Consider the following 20,555-nt stretch of genomic DNA (forward strand, 5'->3'; position numbering starts at 1 on the left):
TCATTGTTTGTTAACTCAAGCCAACCTGAACCCCAAATTCCCTGATCAAACAGGCCCACTGGCTTTGTTTTGTAAACTGTCAGCAATACCTGTTCTCCCTGACTGAGTGACTTGAATATAGTTTCCAGGAGTTGTCTCCAGCCCTTAATGGTCAGATGGGGCCAGATGACACTCTCCACAGCAGCTGGGGCTATGTCTTAGCTCCCTTGCCTGAGTGGGAGGAGAAGGGACTGCTCTAAGCTACTCAAAATTTCCCAAACAGGTTCTGTACTTGAGGGGGGCTACCCTTAGCCTTAGCTAAGAATCAATCCCTCTGCCTGTGCATATCATGAGAATGCTCCACGCCTGGTACTGGCTTTTCTGCAGGCATTCATTTCTGCCTGCCCGACTCTGCCTGCCACTGGCCCACACTGCTTCCAGGAGTTGTCACTAGCCCTTCTGGCCAGATGGGGCCAGAAGACTCTCCACAGTGGGTGGGACTGTGAATAAGCTCCTTGCCTGGGCAAAGACAAATGGGGCTCTAGGGTCTGCAACTTCCTTGTTTGGGGATCTGAATCAGACAGATCCGTACTTCATTGAGTTCCCTGGTCAGAATGCATTCCTGATTTGTTTCTGCAGAAGAGTAAACCCACTGGTTGGGATTACTACTTGAGCACGGGAGGTATGAACTTAGTCTGCCAAGATCCACTTACTGGCTATTGCAAACCTCCCCCATCTTCTCCATCACAGTCAGATTCCTAGTGGTTGAGACCCACAGATTCTCACGGATTCTCCTGCAATCCCCATGTTGAAAGATCAGAGTATGGGCTCCCACAATGCTTGGGGGCTGGGGATGGTTGTCCTCCTTGGGTTCTCTTTTCACAATGGAGGAACTGGAGGCTCAGGGGAGACCACTTTGCTTGGTGCTATGCTAGCCTCAGGTAGGGGCAATGTGGTCACTGTGTAGTCATTTCTCTTACCTTTCTAATTCAGGCTCTTGGTCCCTGTGTTGCAGACTTACCCTTGTGTTCTAGGATTCTCTCAGTGATTTTTTTTATTTATTAAATTAAAAAAAATATTCATTTTTGAGAGACAGAGACAGACCATGAGCGGGGAAGGGCAGAGAGAGGGAGACACAGAATCCAAGGCAGGCTCCAGGCTCTGAGCCGTCAGCACAGAGCCCAACATGGGGCTTGAACTCACAAACTGCAAGATCATGACCTGAGCCGAAGTTGGTCGCTCAACTGACTGAGCCACCCAGGCGCCCCAGTGATGTTTTGTTTTTAAATAGTTGTTAGTTGTTCTTGTGAGGGGAAGCAAATCAGGAAGAACTTATGTTGCCATCTTGGTGATGTCATTGGCTTATTGAATTAAAAAAAAATTTTTAATGTTTATTTATTTTTGAAATAGAGAAGAGAGACAGAGTGTGAGCAGGGGATGGGCAGAGAGAGAGAGGGAGACAGAATCCAAAGAAGGCTCCAGACTCTGAGCTGTCAGCACAGAGCCTGATGTGAGGCTTGAACTCATGAACTGCGATATCATGACCTGAGCCCAAGTCGGATACTTTAACCAACTGAGCCAGCCAAGAGCCCCTGTATTTTTTTTTAAGTTTGTTTATTTTGAGAGAGAGAGACAGAGAGAGAAAGAGAGAGAGAGAGAGAGAGAGCACATGCACATGGGGAAGGGGTACGAATTGAGTCTTGAAGAGTGAATGGGTATTTTTCAGAAGGCGGACATTACAAAGAGATATGAAACCAGTAGGGAATTCTACTGAAATCACAATAGAAATACCAATGGTAAAAGTCCAGATGTGTTTCAAGAATGGTGAGATATAGAGGGAGGATAGGAAGTGGTTAAATACATTTGGTGAATAAGACTTGGCACTTAGTGTATATGTAAGGAAAACAATGGAGTCAGAACTAATACAAGACCATCCATTGGCAAACCCTAGGTCTCTCTATTAAAATTGGGGTGTCTTCACTCTTCAGATACTAATTGGAAGTGTGGCCTGCATTTTCTCCATGACAGGCTGTAAATCTATATTTTAGTCAGGGCTTTCCTCTTTTAGATTAATATATAATGTCCTTGAAAGCCCTCAATTCTTTTCTTTCTTATTTTTTTCCTCAGAAAAAAGAACCATCTTTAAATAGCTACATGATAGTGTTGGATGTAGCTCATTTTAACAAAGGTCACAGCATTTTTGAGTAGTAAACACGATTACCAGATCTTTCCAGTATATAGATGTTTGGCAGGCATGCCTCCATCACTGGAATAAATAACAAGAGTTCCAGGGGCATATGACAGCTGTGGGCCTGTGAAGCCTGTGGGTATCTGGAAAGAGCCAGATGCATCCTGTTTCTCCTCAACTATAGCCAAGAGGAGAATCAAGGCAAAAAAGCTCCCTTTTGCTTGAATCAACCAGACTATTGAACAAGTTTAGAGCTTGTCTGTTCTACTGGTTTCAAGTTGGCCTTAGAAACCAAATGGGTAATAGGAGCTGTATTTGAGAAACTCCTGTCAAGAATCTAAGATTCTTTTCAATTGTAGCTCAGCAGCACCTGGATTCTATTCCTAGAGTATTTCCTCCTGTGATGATAATATCAGCAATTAACATACTTTTATTTATAAGATTTTATTCTTTAGGGAGTACTCAACCTTTGGGAGGGGTCAGCTAATTAATTTCTGCAGTGTTTCAGATTAGACGGCTGCATGTTTTATGGCCCTGAAGATTACAGTGGTTATTAAGTCACTAAAATATTAAATCACTTTTGCAAGGATTCACAGTAAGGAAGAAATAGGAAACATGCAAAGAACTCAAATCCTGGATATTCTGGGAAGTATGTTCATCACTGCCCTAAAACAGGACCCTCACAGAAGTGTTCACTCTGTTTTAAGCAAGGAGAAAAAATTAAAAAAGAGAAGCCACATTATCAACAGAGAAATAACATACTTCAACATTCCAAGGTAACCCCACATAACATGAAGTCATCTGAAATTATCCACATCTCTGGAACCCTGAATATGTAACTTCTTAGTAGGTATGAAATCAGAGTTTGGATGAACATCTTTCTTATCTAGTGTGGTGGGACGATCACTGGACCCTAAGTCATAAAGCTCAGTTTTGAATATTGTCCCTTTCACTTCTTAGCTATGTTATCCTGGACAAGATAATTGACACCTTGCAACTGCCATTTTCTCAAGTCTGAAATTGATATATCATTACCTGCCTGACAGTGCACTCTTCTCTTCACCTTAAGAGCCAGAATCCTAGTTTAAGACTCCATCATCTTTCACTTGAACCACCATAACTGACTTTCAATTGGTTTCCTCTGTTTTATTCTTGCTCCTCTACTGTCACTCCTCCACATAGCTGTTGGAATGGTCATTTAAAATCAGATTTCAAACTGTATGATTCTTTTGCCTAAAATCCTCCACTGGTATCCATTTATATTCAGAATAAAATACAAATTACTTATCATTGCCTAAAAGATCGGTAAAATGTGGTTGTTGTTCACTTCCTTGGCCTACTCAAAACTGCTATCTTAGCCTGACATTTAAGTTTTCCAACAATTTGACAACTAACTCTACCAACCTCTTCTTCCATAATTCATTTATTCACATATTCATTCAACACATACTGAGCATCTATTCTAGGTCAGGCACTCAGTGACCTAGGTCCTGGGACTAAAGAGCTGAATGAGCTAGGTCTTTAGGGGAAGAAGGGATAAATAGAAATGTGAAAATCCTTACTTTACCAATGCTCTCAGAACAATCAAACCTTTGCCGAATTTGAGCAGGAACCTTAGTTATTTTATGACCTAAGATTTTTCTTTTATGACAGATGGTAGACTTCGATATTTATGATCTGTCTTTAAAATACCTGATTTCTCCAAACACTGCTCCAGCTTTCAGAGTAACCAGAACTTGAGCACCATCAGAGCCTCCAAGAACTTGGACTTCTCCTTGCTTGATGATATACATTTCCTTGCCAATTTCTCCCTGCATGCCAAATATAAACAGGAAATGGTAGTAATTTTATTCTTGACAAGTATGCCCCAAATTAAGAAACAAACTCTTCTAGAGGAATAATTATAAATAAAGCAAGAAATATCAATGTAAAAGTAATTGTCTTAAGACCTGAGGTAGTTATAGACATTGGTTCGACAGACATGAAAGGAAATTATTAGGAAAGTTCTGGTTCCCAACATGTGAGCACTGTATGCCACCACTGGGCAGGTATCACTCAGCACATTGTTTTAGGAATGGGTATGGGTAGAGGAAATAGCGGGTTGTAAGCATAATCATCCTGACTTTGGTGACCACTGCTATGCTTTGAAGAAGGTGCTTGGTCTATCAAAAGAGCATGGGCTACAGCCATGCAAAAGTCAACTCTATTCTTCTGCCTATAGCACTGATGTCTGAGTTTAGTAATTGGAGCACAGGAGACCTTTAAGGTATTATTCTTGTTTCATATTGAAAAGAAAGTGCTAATGCAACAGGTTGTTTTACTCAGTCTTGCTTATCTCTGAGGACTGTTGGAGCCAGGGCAATGACCCTTGTTCAAAGCACTGAGAACTAAACTCCTGCAATGTTCACATAGTTACTGGTTAATAATTTTATTCTCTATTTCTGGGGCAGTGTGGCAGGATGTACCAGGATTTCAGCACTGTTTAATGTAAGCACAAAGATTTACGATGTATATTTGGTATCTAGTTTGGAGTCTGAACCATGGCTAGTCATGTAGCTACGTGACCAGCCCCATTTAAGAACTTCTGACCCCAAGACTCTGATGGGTGTTCCAGTGGAGACATTTTGTTCTTGTCTCTCTAGGTCCACAGCTGAGGAGAAAGTACTCTTATGACCATTTCAAAAGTAGGACTTAGGAAACCTGCACCTGATTTTTCTGGTCTTTGCCTATGTATAAATTTCCCTTCCTGTTCCTGCACTGTATTCTTTGCTGTAATAAATCTTAAGCCATGAATATAACTTTATGTTGAATCATGCAAATCACCAAACTAATGGGTGGTTATGGGATCCTTGGAACATCTCTTCTCACTCCAAAATGCAAAAAGAATAAATATGTTTTACATGAGATCTAAATTGCAATTGGGTCAAGAAAAGCTGTTCTATTCTAAATAAGCCAGTTTGCCTATTACCAGGCAAACTATTTGGATAATAGCACCTATAAGTCTTAGTGAATTGGGTCTTGATCATGCTGAGCTATAAAATAATAGCATGAAAACAACAAATTTACTTACTTGGTTCAGGAAGGGACTGGGTTATTTGAATTCATTAAATATTCTTGTTGCCATATTTTTAAAAGATTAGGATACATTAAAATTAACTCAGGATTAAACAATGTTGATTATAGTTCATGCTCTGTGATGGCTGAGACAATATTTACTTTGTTCTAGTGCTGAGCATAGGGCTTATGATATAAGCACTCATTTATGAATGAGGGAAATATAGTTTAACCATTTTCTAGGGAGTTTTGAAGTCTTTTAATACCAAGAGTTTTTGTATTATAATCATTAAGTAGAATTTAAAGTTTTCAGATTCTGTCTCTCAGTTAATATCTGTGACACTGAAATTCTCATTTTATCTCCCCATTATTTTTATGAGGAAGGTAGAGTAAGCACTATTACTTCCACTGTACAGAAAGAAAAATAAAGGCACAGATTGGCCCACTTGACTAGCCAAAGTTCCATGACAGTAATTAGAAGCAAAAGGAAGCCTAGAACATGGATCTCCTAACTGAGCAATGCAAGAAATATTTTTAAATTTTGCATTGTGTGGAATATTAAGCATGTATTTATTCTCAAACATAGATAAAAGAAGAAATTACAATACAGATGGATATTATTACAGTTATTTCCATAATATCAATGCTAATAACAACATGTTGCATTTGCATAGTACTTTTAAAAACCATAATATCTTATATTTACATTGCTCCTTATTTTAATACCTATATTTGTTATATCAGAACATACTACTTTGTAATTCCAAAGCATTTTCATCGATAGTAACTCATTTAATTCTTGCAAAAATCTCAGTGAGGTTAAAGATATTTACAAATTGATAGTAGAGGCTTGAAAAGTTAAGTGTCTTGAGCAAATTTACAAGGCTGGCCAATAATAGCATTAGAACTAGCAGCACCTATGTCACCTGACTGTAGAATATATACAGTTAGATTACTGATAAATCCAGTATCAACACCAATCTCTTACAAACCAATAAAATAGCTATGAATTATTTTTTAAAAAGGAAAAGTGTCTGCATATTACTATTCCACAAAATACTCTAGGAAGTAATGATTATGATGGGGTCATATTCCTTATTCTTTGCATGAAGTAATTCTCAAGGAACTGGAATGATTTTTCAAAGGCAGTTATTACAACTGACTGGAGGTAGAAGTACATAATGGGCACTTAAATATAGCTCAGCACTTTTAATTATTTTTTAATGATCATTTCAATAATTTTCCAAGGAGATCTGGCATAATCAACGAACCAAAACTTCCACGATTTCTTGCATATTTCTAGACTAATTTAAGCTTTTCGTGCAAGTTTAATTAGCATTCAAGTGAAGTAGACTTTCCTCAGAGAACAAGGTCTGACAGCATGTGCAAAATAAGATCAAACCAAGCTTTTGTGGTTGGTTTATGTGCTAATTTGGAGGAAGTGTAGAAATGCAAGAGCTTCATGTAGAGTAAGGTAACCCTTAGTGAGAGAGCACTTCAAATTTTCAGAGTTCCTGTGTAGAAGAATATATCCAAGGCTATTAGAGACATTCTGACACTCAAATTAATTCTTACAATTAATTCTGGGAAAATTCCCAAATAATCTTTGAAACAGTTCAAGCTACCCACTCAATATGTTTAGGAGTCATCTTGAGGATTAGGCAGGTCAACAAACTTAGTCCCAAACCCTGACATTTCTTCAATTGTTAAGGCAACTGACAATAGAATGAGTTTTTTTCCTTCCTGTTTCCTACAATGATGTGTGAAAATGATAAGCAAAAACAAAGCTGAATTCAACAACTTTTCATCTCTGTCAATATCTACTATGATTAAATCCTCCTCTCTTAGAAACAAAAACAAAGAAATGTGGCAGGTAGTCTCATTTCTGTCTTCTCGTTTCTGCCATTTCCCCTATTTATTCCTTTCTTTCCCTCATTTGTGTTCACTGATCTGTTTTTATTATTGAGTGATGAATGTATGTGAGGAAGGAATTAGAAATGAGAAAGCTGTATCTACTCTGCATTTCACACTTTGTTAAGCAAATTTGCACTGCTTAGGGGCATGGGTACTAAAGTTTCTATGAGTTATCTCAATTTCCAGTCCCTGGTGCTATTGGAACAAATTGAAAGGCCATTTTGGTGCATTAAGGCCATGTCATTCCAAATGTACCACTGCCCTAAAGGGGTCCTTAAACTGAGCTGTGGTTTGTATTTCCCATTTCAGTAAAAATGATTTCATATCACCAGGGTGCCTACTTTTAACTTGGACTAATTTGTGTGGGATTGCATATTCTTGGTTTCTATTCTATCACAATATCTATATCTATATATCTGTATCTACATAGATACACACACACACACACACACACACACATATACATACACCACATCTTTATCCATTCATTAGTCGATGGACATGTGGGCTCACTGGCTATTGTTGATAATGCTACTATAAACACAGGGGTGCATGTGCCTTTTTTGAGTCAGTATTTTTTATCCTTTGGGTAAATACCTGATAGTGTAATTGTTGGATTTTAGGGTAGTTCTATTTCAAACTTTTTGAGGAACCTCCATACTGTTTTTCCCCAGTGGCTGTACCAGTTGGCTTTGCCACCAACAGTGGAAGAGGGCTCCCTTTCTCTACATCCTTGCCAACATCTTTTGTTTCCTGAGTTGTTAATTTTAGCCATTCTGACAGGTGTGAGGTGGTATCTCATTGTAGTTTTGATTTGTATTTCCCTGATGATGAGTGATGTTGAACATCTGTTTTTGTGTCTGTTGGCCATCTGTATGTCTTCTTTGGAAAAATGTCTATTCATGTCTTTTGCCCATTTCTTAACTGGATTATTTATTTTTTGGGTGTTGAGTTTGATAAGTTCTTTATAGATTTTGGAACTAACCCTTTATCAGATATGTCATTTGCAAACATCTTCTCCCATTCTATAGGCTGCCTTTTAGTTTTGTGGATTGTTTTCTTCACTGTGCTGTTATTTATCTTGATGAAATCCCAATGGTTCATTTTGGTTTTCTTTTCTTGCCTCCATATATGTGTCTAGTAAGAAGTTGCTATAGCTGATGACAAAGAGGTTGCTACCTGTGTTGTCCTTTAGGATTTTGATGGTTTCCTGCCTCACATTTAGGTATTTTATCCATTTTGAGTTTATTTTTGTGTATGGTGTAAGAAATTGGTCTAGTTTCAGTCTTCTGTATATTGCTGTCCAATTTTCCCAACACTATTTGTTGAAGAGACTGTCTTTTTTTCATTGGATATTCTTTCCTGTTTTGTCAAATACTAGTTGACCATGTAGTTGAGGGTACATTTCTGGGTTTTCTATTCTGTTCCATGGATTTATGTGGCTGTTTTTGTGCCAGTACCATACTGTCTTGATGACTACAGTTTTGTAACATAGCCTGAAGTCTGAACTTGTGATGCCTTCAGCTTTGTTTTTCAAAATTGCTTTGGCTGTTCAGGGTCTTTTGTGGTTCCATACAAATTTTAGGATTGTTTGTTCTAGCTCTGTGAGAAATGCTGGTGGTATTTGTACAGGGATTGCATTAAATATGTAGATTGCTTTGGATAGTATCGATATTTTAACAACATTTGTTCTTCTGACCCATGAGCATGGAATGTTTTTCCATTTCTTTGTGTCATCTTCAATTTCTTTTATAAGTGTTCTCTAATTTTCAGAGTACATATCTTTTACCTCTTTGGTGAGGTTTATTCCTAGGTAACTTATGGTTTTTGTGTAGTTGTAAATGGGGTTGATGGCTTGATTTCTCTTTCTGCTTCTTCATTATTGGTGTATAGAAAAGCAACAGATTTCTGTATATTGGTTTTGTATCCTCCGACTTTTCTGAATTCGTGTATTGGTTCTAGAAATTTTTTGGTGGAGTCTTTTTGGGTTTTCCACATGGAGTATCATATCATCTGTGAATAGTGAAAGTGTGATTTCTTCCTTGCTGATGTGGACGCATTTTATTTCCATTTGTTATCTGATTGCTGAAGCTAGGACTTCCAGTACTATGTTTAACAACAGTGGTAAGAGTGGACATCCTTGTCTTGTTCCTGACAGTAGAGGAAAAGCTCTCAGTTTTTCCATTGAGGATGATATTAGCTATAGGTCTTTCATATATAACCTTTATGATCTTGAGGTATGTTCCCTGTAACCCTATTTGGTGGAGGGTTTCTATCAAGAATGGATGCTGTATTTTGTCAAATGCTTTTTCTGTATCTATTGAGAGAATCATATGGTTCTTATCCTTTTTAAAAAAAATTATTATTAGTGTAGTATATCACATTGATCTATTTGCAACGTTCAACCACACCTGCAGCCCAGGAGCAAATCCCACTTGGTTGTGGTGAATAGTTAATTCCTCTAATGTACTGTTGGATTCAATTTGCTAGTATCTTGTTGACAATTTTTGCATCATCATGGATCAATAAAATTTATTGATTTATCATCATGGATGCAAAAGGAGAAAGGAAATTCTCCTTTTTAGTGGGGACTTTGGTTTTGGAATGAAGGTAATGTTGGCTTTGTAGAATGAGTTTGGGAGTTTTCATTCATTTCTATTTTCTTGAGAAGAATAGGTATTAAATTTGAGAAGTTTGAGAATAATAGGTACTAAATCTTTAAATGTTTGGTAGAATTCCCTTGGGAAGCCATCTGGCTTTGGATTTTTGTTTGTTGGGAGATTTTTGAGTACTGATGTTTGAGTACAATTTCTTTGCTGGTTGTTGGTCTGTTCACATTTTCTATTTCTCCCTGTTTCAGTTTTGGTAATTTGTATGTTTCTAGGAATTTATCAATTTATTCCAGATTACCCAAATTATTGGCATATGATTTTTCATGATAATCTCTTGTAACTGTTTGTATTTCTGTGGTGTTGGTTGTGATCTCTCCTTTTTCATTTGTGATTTTATTTATTTTGGTCTTTTTTCTTTTTGATATGTCTGGCTAGGGCTTTATCAATTTTAATAATTCTTTCAAAGAACCAGCTCTTAATTTCATTGATCTGTTCCACTGTTTTTTTGTTTGCCGGTTTGTTTCTATATCATTTATTTCTGCTCTAACCTTTATTATTTCCCTTCTGCTGGCGTTAGGCTTTATTGGTGTTCCTTTTCTGTCTCCTTTAGGTGTAAGGTTAGGTTGTGTATTTGAGACATTTCTTGCTTTTGAGGTAGGCCTATATTGCAATATACTTCTCTCTTAGCTGTGCCTTTGCTCCATCCTGAAGGTTTTAGATTGTCATGGTTTCATTTTCAGTTGCTTCCATGTATTTTTTATTTCTTCTTTAGTTTCCCAGTTAACCCATTCATTCTTTAGTAGGATGTTCTTTAACCTCCATGTATTTGTGGTCTTCCCAAATTTTTCTTGTGATTGCCTTCTAGTTTCAGTGTTGTGGTCTGAAAATATGCATGGTATGATCCTGATATTTTTGTACTTGCTGAAGCCTGATTTGTGATCCAGTATGTGATCTATTCTGGAGAATGTTCCATGTGCACACAAGAAGAATGTGTATTCTGCTACTTTAGTATTCTGAATATATCTGCTAAATCCATCTGGTCCAGTGTGTCATTCAAATCCATTGTTCCTTGTTGATTTTCTGCTTAGATGATCTATCCATTGCTGAAAGGGCAGGTGTTAAAGTCCCCCACTATTATTGTATTATTTTCAGTAAGTTTCTTTATGTTTGTTATTTATTGATTGATTGATTTTGGTTCTTTCCAGTAGGGGGCATAAATATTTACAATTGTTATGTCTTCTTGTTGGATTGTCCCCTTTATTATGGTATAGTGCCATTCTTCATCTCTTGTTACAATCTTTGTCTTGATGTCTAATTCACTCCATATAATTATTGATAAATATGAATGTAACCTGTAAAGTCATTATTTCTGGAGATTTTCTCTGTTCCTTTCTAGTCTTTGTAGCTTTTGTTCTTCCCCATTCAAAGAGTCCCCTTTAATATTTCTTGCAGGGCTGGTTTAGTGGTCATGAACTCCTTTAGTTTTTGTCTAGGAACTCTTTATCTCTCCTTCTATTCTGAATGACAGCCTTGCTGGATAAAGTATTCTTGGCTGCATATTTTTCCCATTCAGCATGTTGAATATATCATGTCGCTCTCTTCTGGCCTGCCAGGTTTCTGTGAAGAGATCTAGTGTGGACCTGATCTGTCTTCCCTCGTAGGTTTGGAATTTCTATTCCCTTATTGCTCTCAGGATTCTTTCCTTATCTCTGTATTTTGCAAATTTTACTATGATATATCTTGGTGTTGGTCAGCTTTTGTTGATTTTGATGGGAGTTCTCTGGGCCTCCTGGATTTGAATGTCTATTTCTTTCCCCATATTAGGGAATTTTTCAGCTATAATTTGCTCAAATAAACCTTTCTGCCCCCCTTCCCTCTCTTCTTTTTCTGGGACTTCTATGGTGAGAATGTTACTATGCTTAATGAAGTTGCTAAGTTCTCTAAGACTACATTTATGATCTAATATTTTTCTTTCCCTCTTCTTTTCAGGTACATTATTTTCCATAATTTTACAGAAATCACTTATTCATTCCTCTACTTCTTCCATCCTTGTCATTACCTCCAGTCAGTTTTGCATCTTGGTTATAACATTTTTCCTTTTGACCTGATTAGTTTTTAGGTCTTTTATCTCTGCAGTAAGGGTCTCTCTGATTTAGTCTATCCTTTTCTCAAGCCCAGCTAGTATCCTTATGATTGTTGTTTAAATTCTTGTTCAGGCATATTACTTATTATGTCTATTTTGATTAGCTCCCTGGCTTTGACTCTTTTTGTTCCTTCTTTCGGGATGAATTCCTCCATCTTGGCATTTTGTCTACATCTCCATGTTTTGTGTATTAGAAAAGCCTTTTTCTGGTCCTATTTCCACTAGAGCTGAAGCTGTGCAGCACTGTATGATCAATAGAGCTAGTGCATGCATGGAGGAGGATAATGGGGGATGGAGGTTGTGTTTTCTTTGCTGTTGTTCCTTCCTTGACTGATTAAAAAAGCCACCTGCATTTGGCTCAGGTCATGATTTCATGGTTGATGAGTTCAAGCCCTGAGTCCAGCTTCTCATTGACAGTGGAGAGACTGCTGAGATTCTCTCTCTTCCTCTCTTTGTCCCTCCCTCGCTTGCTCTCTCTGTCTCTCTATAAAAATAAGTAAATAAACTTAAAAATAAAGGAGTTGCAGAGCACAGGGGGACAGAGCTTGGTGTAAGAGGCTCAAGCCTCTGTTGTGTGCTTTGTGATGATAGGAGGTGTGAAAAATGGCATCAGCCCACTCTTTTCCCCAGAGAGCAGAGTTTGTGCCCACTGCTCCTCAGACAACCCTCACAGAAGAGTGAACAATCTCCCTTCTTGAGTCTGAGGCTTCTGTCTGATCCCTGTCTTCATCCTGTCTGTGTCTGTGCCTTCTGCCTGCCTGGTAGTGCAATGCTCCTGTGTTTTATCTCAGGTGCGTGGCTGAGTTTCAAAACACCATTTTAGGGACCCAGTGCAGCATGGGCCTGCACTGATCCCTTGGGGGATGGTCTCACCATGCTTTGGCTGGTGCAGTTTGTCCCAGAAAAGCAGTCGCATGACTGTGCAGGGGTTTGGATTTTATGGTAAAGTATAAAACTGGCATCCGGGTTAGCTGTCAACAGAGGAGTTTCTGCTTGTATGCTAATGAATGGAGTAACTCAATGGCACTCACCAGCTCTTTTGTCCCCTGAGAGGCAGTACCGCCTGTCCCAAATGCATTCCAGGGAGGGGAACTGTCTATTCCAGTGTGACCCAGGGGATCCTCAGAGCACACTGTCCACTCCCAGGACTCTTCTCTCCTTGTCCACAGGAGCACCACTACACCTGCCAGGCTTGATCCTAGCAATGGTGCAGATTTCTAAAACTTTAGACTTTCAGGTCTACTGCTTATAAAAACTTGTGATAATCAGCCTAGTCAGTGGTTTTGGGGAAGTTTTTTTTTTTTTTCTGTGCAATCCCCTGTGTGCTGCTTTCTCTTCCTCTCTCTCTGTCTCTCTGTCTCTCTCTCCTCTCTCTGTGATCAGGGCTGTTTTCCCTCTGCACATCTGCAATTGTTTTCTCTTCCAAATCACATCACTGCACCTCCTATCTCCCACGATGTGGCCTCTTTTCTCTCTCTAGTTGTACAGTTTGTTCTCAGTCCTCAGATCAATTTCCAAGGTGTTCAGAATGATTTGATAATTAAGTAGCTGTGTTTGAGGGATGAGGCAGGCATAAGGTCCTCCTACTGCTCTGCCATCTTAACTTCTCCACTGAAGTGAGCACATTTCACCGTTATACATTTAATTTTATTTCACTTGTTCATTGTTTATATCTTCCATCAGGCCAGTGATTCTCAACTTTGGCTGCATTTTAGAATCATCTGGGAGCCTTTAAAAAATACTGATATGTGGGTTCCATTCTGATACACTGAATTGTTTGGTATAGAGCCCAGACTTCTAATTTCAGTAAATTCTGATGTACACTGAATTGAAAAGCCCTGCACTAGACTCTAAGCCCCTGGAGAACAAGAACCATCTTTCTTGCTGTTGATTATACCCAGTACTCAGCATGGTGCCTGGCTCATAGTGCTAAAAAACAGTTTTTGAGTTTTTTGAATAAATGATACTAATGTGTTCTAACTTTTGACTTATTGTAGTTCTCTGCACTTCCTCGGTAGAGAGGTTTTTTTCTTTCCGCCTTAGCTCATGATAATTCTTTCCTTTATCTGGAATGCTTATTTCTTCTTTCTCTTGGTTTATGTAAATTCATTTTTTTAGGAATTGGCTTAAATACCATCTTCTCCAGGAAATGTTGTCAGTATCTTAGTGGGACCAGTGTCCCTACTCTGTGTCCTATAACACTTTGTGCTTATGTCTACTATAGCACTTAATAAATTATTTTAGAATGACACAAATGCCTCTCACTCTCACTTGCTTGTGAACTGTCCAGGGTTTTGGATCATTTCTCATTTCTTTAAACTGCTCATCCTTCTCTACTTTTTATATTTATTATTGATTTCACCACTGATTTAGTCTCTCAAGATATAAAATCCAAAGCCAGCATTCCTTCTCTTCTCCCTTAAGTTAGAAATCAGGGACGTGCAAAAATGTTCACTGTAGAGTTATTTATAATAGCAAACATTTGAAAGTTGATTAGAATATATTCATAGAGTATAATATTATGTAGCTTTAAAAATGAGGTTGTAGAAGATTACTGAATAGTAAATAAAATGTTCATATGATATACAATTACATGACAAAACATAAATGCAGCATGATGTCAATTAAAGAAGATCTTAAAAAAAATTTTTTTTAACAATTATTCATTTTTTGATAGAGACAGCATGAGTGGGGGAGGGGCAGAGAGAGAGGGAGACACAAAATCTGAAGCAAGCTCCAGGCTCTGAACTGACAGCACAGAGCCCGACGTGGGGCTCGAACCCATGGACCTGACCGTGAGATCATGACCTGAGCTGAAGTCGGACGCTTAACCAACTGAGCCACCCAGGCGCCCCTGTATGATGTCAATTTTATAACAGAATATTTATCTACATCAATCAGTATAAAAAGATAGGTTGGAATATATGAATAGTGGTTATTTCTGGGTGGTGGAATTTTTATCTTTATGTTTGTATGTGTTTTCCATTTTAAAAATAATGAGCACGTATTACTTTTGCAATCATAAAAATCATAGTAAAATTGAAAAGAATGTGGCATTAATTATCCATTAATTGGGTGAGCGAAATGGAGGTAACTGATAATCTTGCTGAAGACATAAAAAAGGCAGAATCACCTTTCACTTCTATAGCTTTTTTTCTCCACTTTAAATATTTGGCATTAACGGGGTGTGGCTATTGATTTACATTTATACAAAGCAACTTTTCACACTACCCACACTTATACCCTATAAGTAATGAAATCCATATTGTCTTGTTCCATTTTGAACTCTGAGAGAACATTCTTCTTTTATAAAACTGTGTATCATAATTATTCCTATACTATGGAATTCAGCCTGGAAATTCTGTTTAAACTAAGTTCTTGACCTATGTCTGAACCCCTTAAATGCACTTATTTACTATTTGTGCATTTGAAAGATAGCATGCACTCACCTTTTTGCAGACAAAGTCACCAGGTAAATAAACAGTGGATTTCAATCTTAGCAACATGTCATATATCATTTGTGTATCACAACCCTAAAGAAAAAAAATAACAAAAAGAAAAATAATTTTTACAGACATAGCCACAAAGACAATATTCCAAATAACTTTAAAAGGATATGAAAATAAATAGTAATAAAGATTGTCTGTGTTAACACTAAAACATTAATTGCCAATGAATATGGATTTGTTTTGACCTAAAATTTAGAAAAAAAACCAACCCAATAGTTTGAATGCAAGACTTTGGATCCCTGGTCAGATAGATTTGGGTTCTAATCCTGTCTCCACTACCTATTGCTATGGAACCTCTAATGTCCTCAGTTTCCTAACCTATTAAATGGGTACTAATTCACAATGATAAAATTTTAGTCATGTAAAACTTAACATAATGATTAACTAATGATGGATATTAATGATTAAGATAATATAAGCGATAATAATTGGTTAATATTAAGATTGACAGATAAAAATCAAAATCTGAATATTTTTATTTCTTATAACATCTTTAATACTTTTGTTAAGTATTATTATTTAACTGTCAAGGCTTCTATGTCTGTCTTTACCAACTTATTTATCTTCTTAAAGGCAGAGTATCTGTATATAATAGATACAAAAGCAGTACCTGTTGAGTGAATGATGTTCATATCCACTTTAATAGTGTAAGAGACGAATTTGATTTGTTAGGATTTGTGTCTAGATTTGTGGTGTGCCCAAAGAATTATAATTTATTGGGACACTTGGGTGGCTCAATCGGTTTAAGCATCTGACTCTTGATATCAGCTCAGGTCATGATTGCACAGTTTGTGAGACTGAGCCCCACAACCAGGCTGTGCATTAACAATGTGGAGCCTGCTTAGGATTCTCTCTCCCTCTCTGCCACTTGTGCTTTTTCTCAAAATAAATAAACATTAAAAAAAGAATTATAGGGGCGCCTGGGTGGCGCAGTCGGTTAAGCGTCCGACTTCAGCCAGGTCACGATCTCACGGTCTGTGAGTTCGAACCCCGCGTCAGGCTCTGGGCTGATGGCTCAGAGCCTGGAGCCTGTTTCCGATTCTGTGTCTCCCTCTCTCTCTGCCCCTCCCCCGTTCATGCTCTGTCTCTCTCTGTCCCCAAAATAAATAAACGTTGAAAAAAAAAAGAATTATAATTTATCTATTATGATACGGCAAAGAAGAATTGACAGATGCTTCAAAAATGTTTTTACATAGTGATTTTGAATCTTTTGCTTTCGCCAAATATTGTTATTTATTTTTCTCTCATAGCTGCTTTCCTTTTGTGATTGGTCCTGCCCATCCCTTAGGGAAACTATCATTTTGCAGAAAACTAGTCATAGTCAGTAGCAGAGGAATGAGGAGGAGACACAAAGGGCGTACTCCCAATTTGTGGATTGGATGATCATTCTTTTAGCAATCACGAGTTTTCCATAATGACACGAGTCTTTTAGCAAACACTTGACCTAGATCCATCTGAAATTTAGACATCGGGTTTGCTGAATGATAAGGAAAGTTAATAATTTATGATTGAAGTATCTTCACATAGCCATTGGTGAGGAGCATTCAAATGAATGTGAAGTTAGAATTTTAAAAACTTATGTGAGAAAGTATAGCTTTTGGTTATCCAGGATAGAAAAAAAGGCCAAGGCCGACAAGAATACCTTAATACAGCCCAACAAAAATTGATGAAAAGCTGCTATGAGCAAGCTTTTTTACATGCCCTTGGAGCTATGAAAGATGAAAGAGAGTAAGCTAGTTGGGATAATGTTTTAAGTAAACAGAAAAGCTGTTATTGATGATCGAAGTGAATCATGTTATAAGACATTCCAGTTAAATATCTATAAAACTTTTAAAAGGAGGGGCAATTACAACTTCCCGGGAGTGGGGATAAGAGGGTAAGGAAGCATCAAGAAGTTGCTCATATGGATAGCACAATTTGAGTCAGTGGAAGAGGAGTATAATTTGTATTTGCAAAAACACAGAAAGGTTTTTATATGTAAAGGAAAATTTGCCTTTTCTTACCATGTTATGTATTTTTTTGTGCAACGTATATGATTTTTATTTATATTTGTTTTATTCCTACCATGTCTCATAGGTTATCATATTTACTAAAGCAAATGACAAACATTAATTTCTTTCTAAATATTGTGCTTATTTTGTTTTTAGTAAAAATTATCTAAATATATGGCTCATATACCTGATTTCTTTTAAAGCTGTCATTGGTTCAGAGTAATTTCATTTTGTAAACTGGTGTTCTGATCACTCAGAACTCTTAAAAACACATACAAACTTTGGATTCATCTTGGGATCTCTCCCACTAAAGAAAGTTCATGTTCTTGATGTTTTAGAGAAAATTCATTAGAAATATATTTCAAAGTTCTTAAGCTTAAACATGTTTGGAGTATCATTGCAATGGAGCTAACTCTCAATTATTCATATTCATGGATAAGAATAACACTGTAAATAATCAGAAATAGAAGATCTAAACAAATCCACTTACATTTATTTTCATATGTGCAATTTGAATATTTTGGCATTAAGTTTTACAATCCTAATTATAATTTTAGGCCAAAATTAAGTTTTCATTCCTTGAGAAATTCCTACTGGAATGAACTTTGATGAAAATTCCCAGCTGTACTAAATAATATTCATAGGAGTTATTAATGATTTTAAATGTTTTCCTATAACCATAATTCTTGTTCTATAAATGCACAGAGATGTGTGTGCAGTATTTTTTTCAGTACTGGAAAAATTGGAAACAATATAATGCCAATCTGTGGACAGATAAAAATGTTGAAGATTTGTAAGTTGGATTACCATACAGTGGTTAAAATAAATAATTCAGATCTCTGTATATACAGATATGATTGAACTCGACAAAAAATGTGAGCTGCACACAAAAGTAAGGTGTGGAATATATTCAATATGACTCCAGCTATGAGAAAGTTACACAAAATAGACCTTGATGTTTATATAAAGTAAAATTATAAAAATGAGGATTAGATGGATACCCTTGAAATCATCCTAATGGCCACCTCTGGGAAGGGGAGGAGAATGGAATTGGGGAGAAGAATGGATGAGATGTCAGCTTGACTTTTATTAATTTTAATGAAAATAAAGTAAAACACACATCCTGAGATCGTTTGTAGGAACAGAATGTCCTTTGAGGAGGAATACGTTTCATCTTTTCTTTCTATCCTTCAGGTTAGCTCACAGGCAGAAAGCACTAATAAAGGAAACCCAATCCATGAAAGTGTTAGACCAAACTAGGAGATAAGCTCTGAAATAGATAAGCAAACAATTATTGTTTTCCTCAGTCGAAATGTGCAAGTGCTTACAAGAATAACTTTTAGCTTATAGTTTCGATTTCCTCAAAGAAAAACATCTGAACTGTTATAAATATGAATTTTTATTAACACATTTGCATAGAATATGTATCAATTTATGTAAACGGAACATAGCAGCTGTATGTAATAAAAACTTCCAGTTTACATTTTATCAATGAAGTGATTCTGTTTCCTAAATGCTTCATGGACAGGTGCCACTGGCCTTGGGGCCGCTGTGATCTAGAACTAGGTCCTTCTCATCTGTACTTAGACGTAGCTAATGAAATTTGCATTATGAAGTTGTTATAGTTTATGTATATGAGAACAATTATCCCCACCCTTTGAAAATGATTATATTCTTGGGATACACTTTGCTCCACTATTGTGTATAAAAAGAGTTACATCCCAGGGCTACTGTTTTCTTTCTTTGTAATGGCAGCTCCATTTCTTTTATAGAAGCCATTAGGAAATTTTCTGATTTACTGGAAGTGAGAGCACAGTCATTGTTTCATAAATGTACTTTTTTCTATAAAGTAAGAGTACCTGTATAAGTATCAACATAAACATTATATTAATAACGTTTGTATTAAATTTTACTATTTTCTTATCTTTACTGGTTTTATTCTTTCAACCTTCCTGTGATGCCTGGCATTAATTAATTTGTTATTACTCCTGGTTATTGATGAAGGGACGGAGGCTCAGGAAGTCTATTGACTATTTCCCTAAGGTCACACATGCAATAGATGTCAGAGAAAGAGAATCACCAGTGTGTGTGTTGTTGTTGTTGTCTTTTAAATGTATCTTCTGAGCAACTGAGGACTGGATATGTGTATTATTTACTTTTGTACCCCAATGTCTCACCAGTATTTGGGGGCATACTAAGCACTAAATAAACATGGGCTGATGTATAAAATGAAGTTGTTAGAGACGATTCCATTTGCAACAATGGGAAATTCAGTGCTATATGAATATGTGCCACAGATTTGAATAAAGATTCTGGAGATCTGGACAGAGTTAGGAGAAATTCTATTTTTATTTTACTCAAAATATAACATATAGATTAGATGGTGGTTCCTGTACCCAGAAAGTTCTTTTAATAATGGTAAGCTCTGAACACAACTGAAAAGCTGGTAACATTTATTTTTGGAATGACTACTTTCTCAGTCCTGTAGGATGCCTCCAGTTCTGGGCTTATTCCTGCTTAAGTTCTTTGAAACAGAACTTAAGATGTTATCAGTAATTTATAACTCACTGTGACTTTAAGTCATCCTTAAGTATAAACAATAGTCTTCCTTGGGCTTTTCTCAGCTCAGACTTATTTATTATAAAAGGAAATGCTTTGTCCCATCTTAAACTCCATTCTTATTAAGCAAGTGATGGGTGATATGTGTAGAGCAGGGAGTTCTAAATCCAGTTGCCCATGCTATTGACTATGCCAGTCATGTACTTATTGGCAGCTGTTGGAAGCAATGAAGTCAAATGTGATAATAATTTGCAAGTTACTATGTCATAACTTTTTGAGTTCTAAGTCATGTTGGACCCAACCCTATGCTCAATATTTGCAAACACTTGTAAAGGTCACGTCCATCAAGTGTTCCTTGAGAACTGACAATAATTATATTTTTTCTGAGCTTCAGTATCACGTAGTCAAAGTGGGAAAGTCACAAGTTGAGTGAAACCCTGTGGATAAATCCAATCCATCTTCCTATGTTCAAGCAGGGCCACATGAAGAAGATGATTTTACCAGTGTAGAAACTCATGTGTGATTGAATCAGTTTTATTTTTCAGTTAGTAATATGGTAATAATAACATAGAAGAATTTACTATGTGGCAGGAATTGATTATAAGC

At 36.9% G+C, this 20,555-nt stretch overlaps 1 protein-coding gene across 3 annotated transcripts in view; it reads right to left on the reverse strand.

Moving 5' to 3' along the window:
• The window catches only part of CNGB3 (cyclic nucleotide gated channel subunit beta 3), a 149,046-nt gene that overhangs the window by 22,825 nt on the left and 105,666 nt on the right, over positions 1-20,555 (reverse strand). For all 3 annotated transcript variants that reach the window (XM_023248539.2, XM_023248538.2, XM_045049867.1), the window contains 2 exons: positions 15,340-15,423; positions 3,860-3,978 (listed from right to left, as the gene is read on the reverse strand). In XM_023248539.2, coding sequence (XP_023104307.2) covers positions 3,860-3,978; positions 15,340-15,423 — 203 coding nt within the window. The remainder of the gene's footprint in view (positions 1-3,859; positions 3,979-15,339; positions 15,424-20,555) is intronic.

This window comes from Felis catus, chromosome F2 (genome assembly GCF_018350175.1).
Source record: "Felis catus isolate Fca126 chromosome F2, F.catus_Fca126_mat1.0, whole genome shotgun sequence".
Taxonomy (NCBI): Eukaryota; Metazoa; Chordata; class Mammalia; order Carnivora; family Felidae; genus Felis; species Felis catus.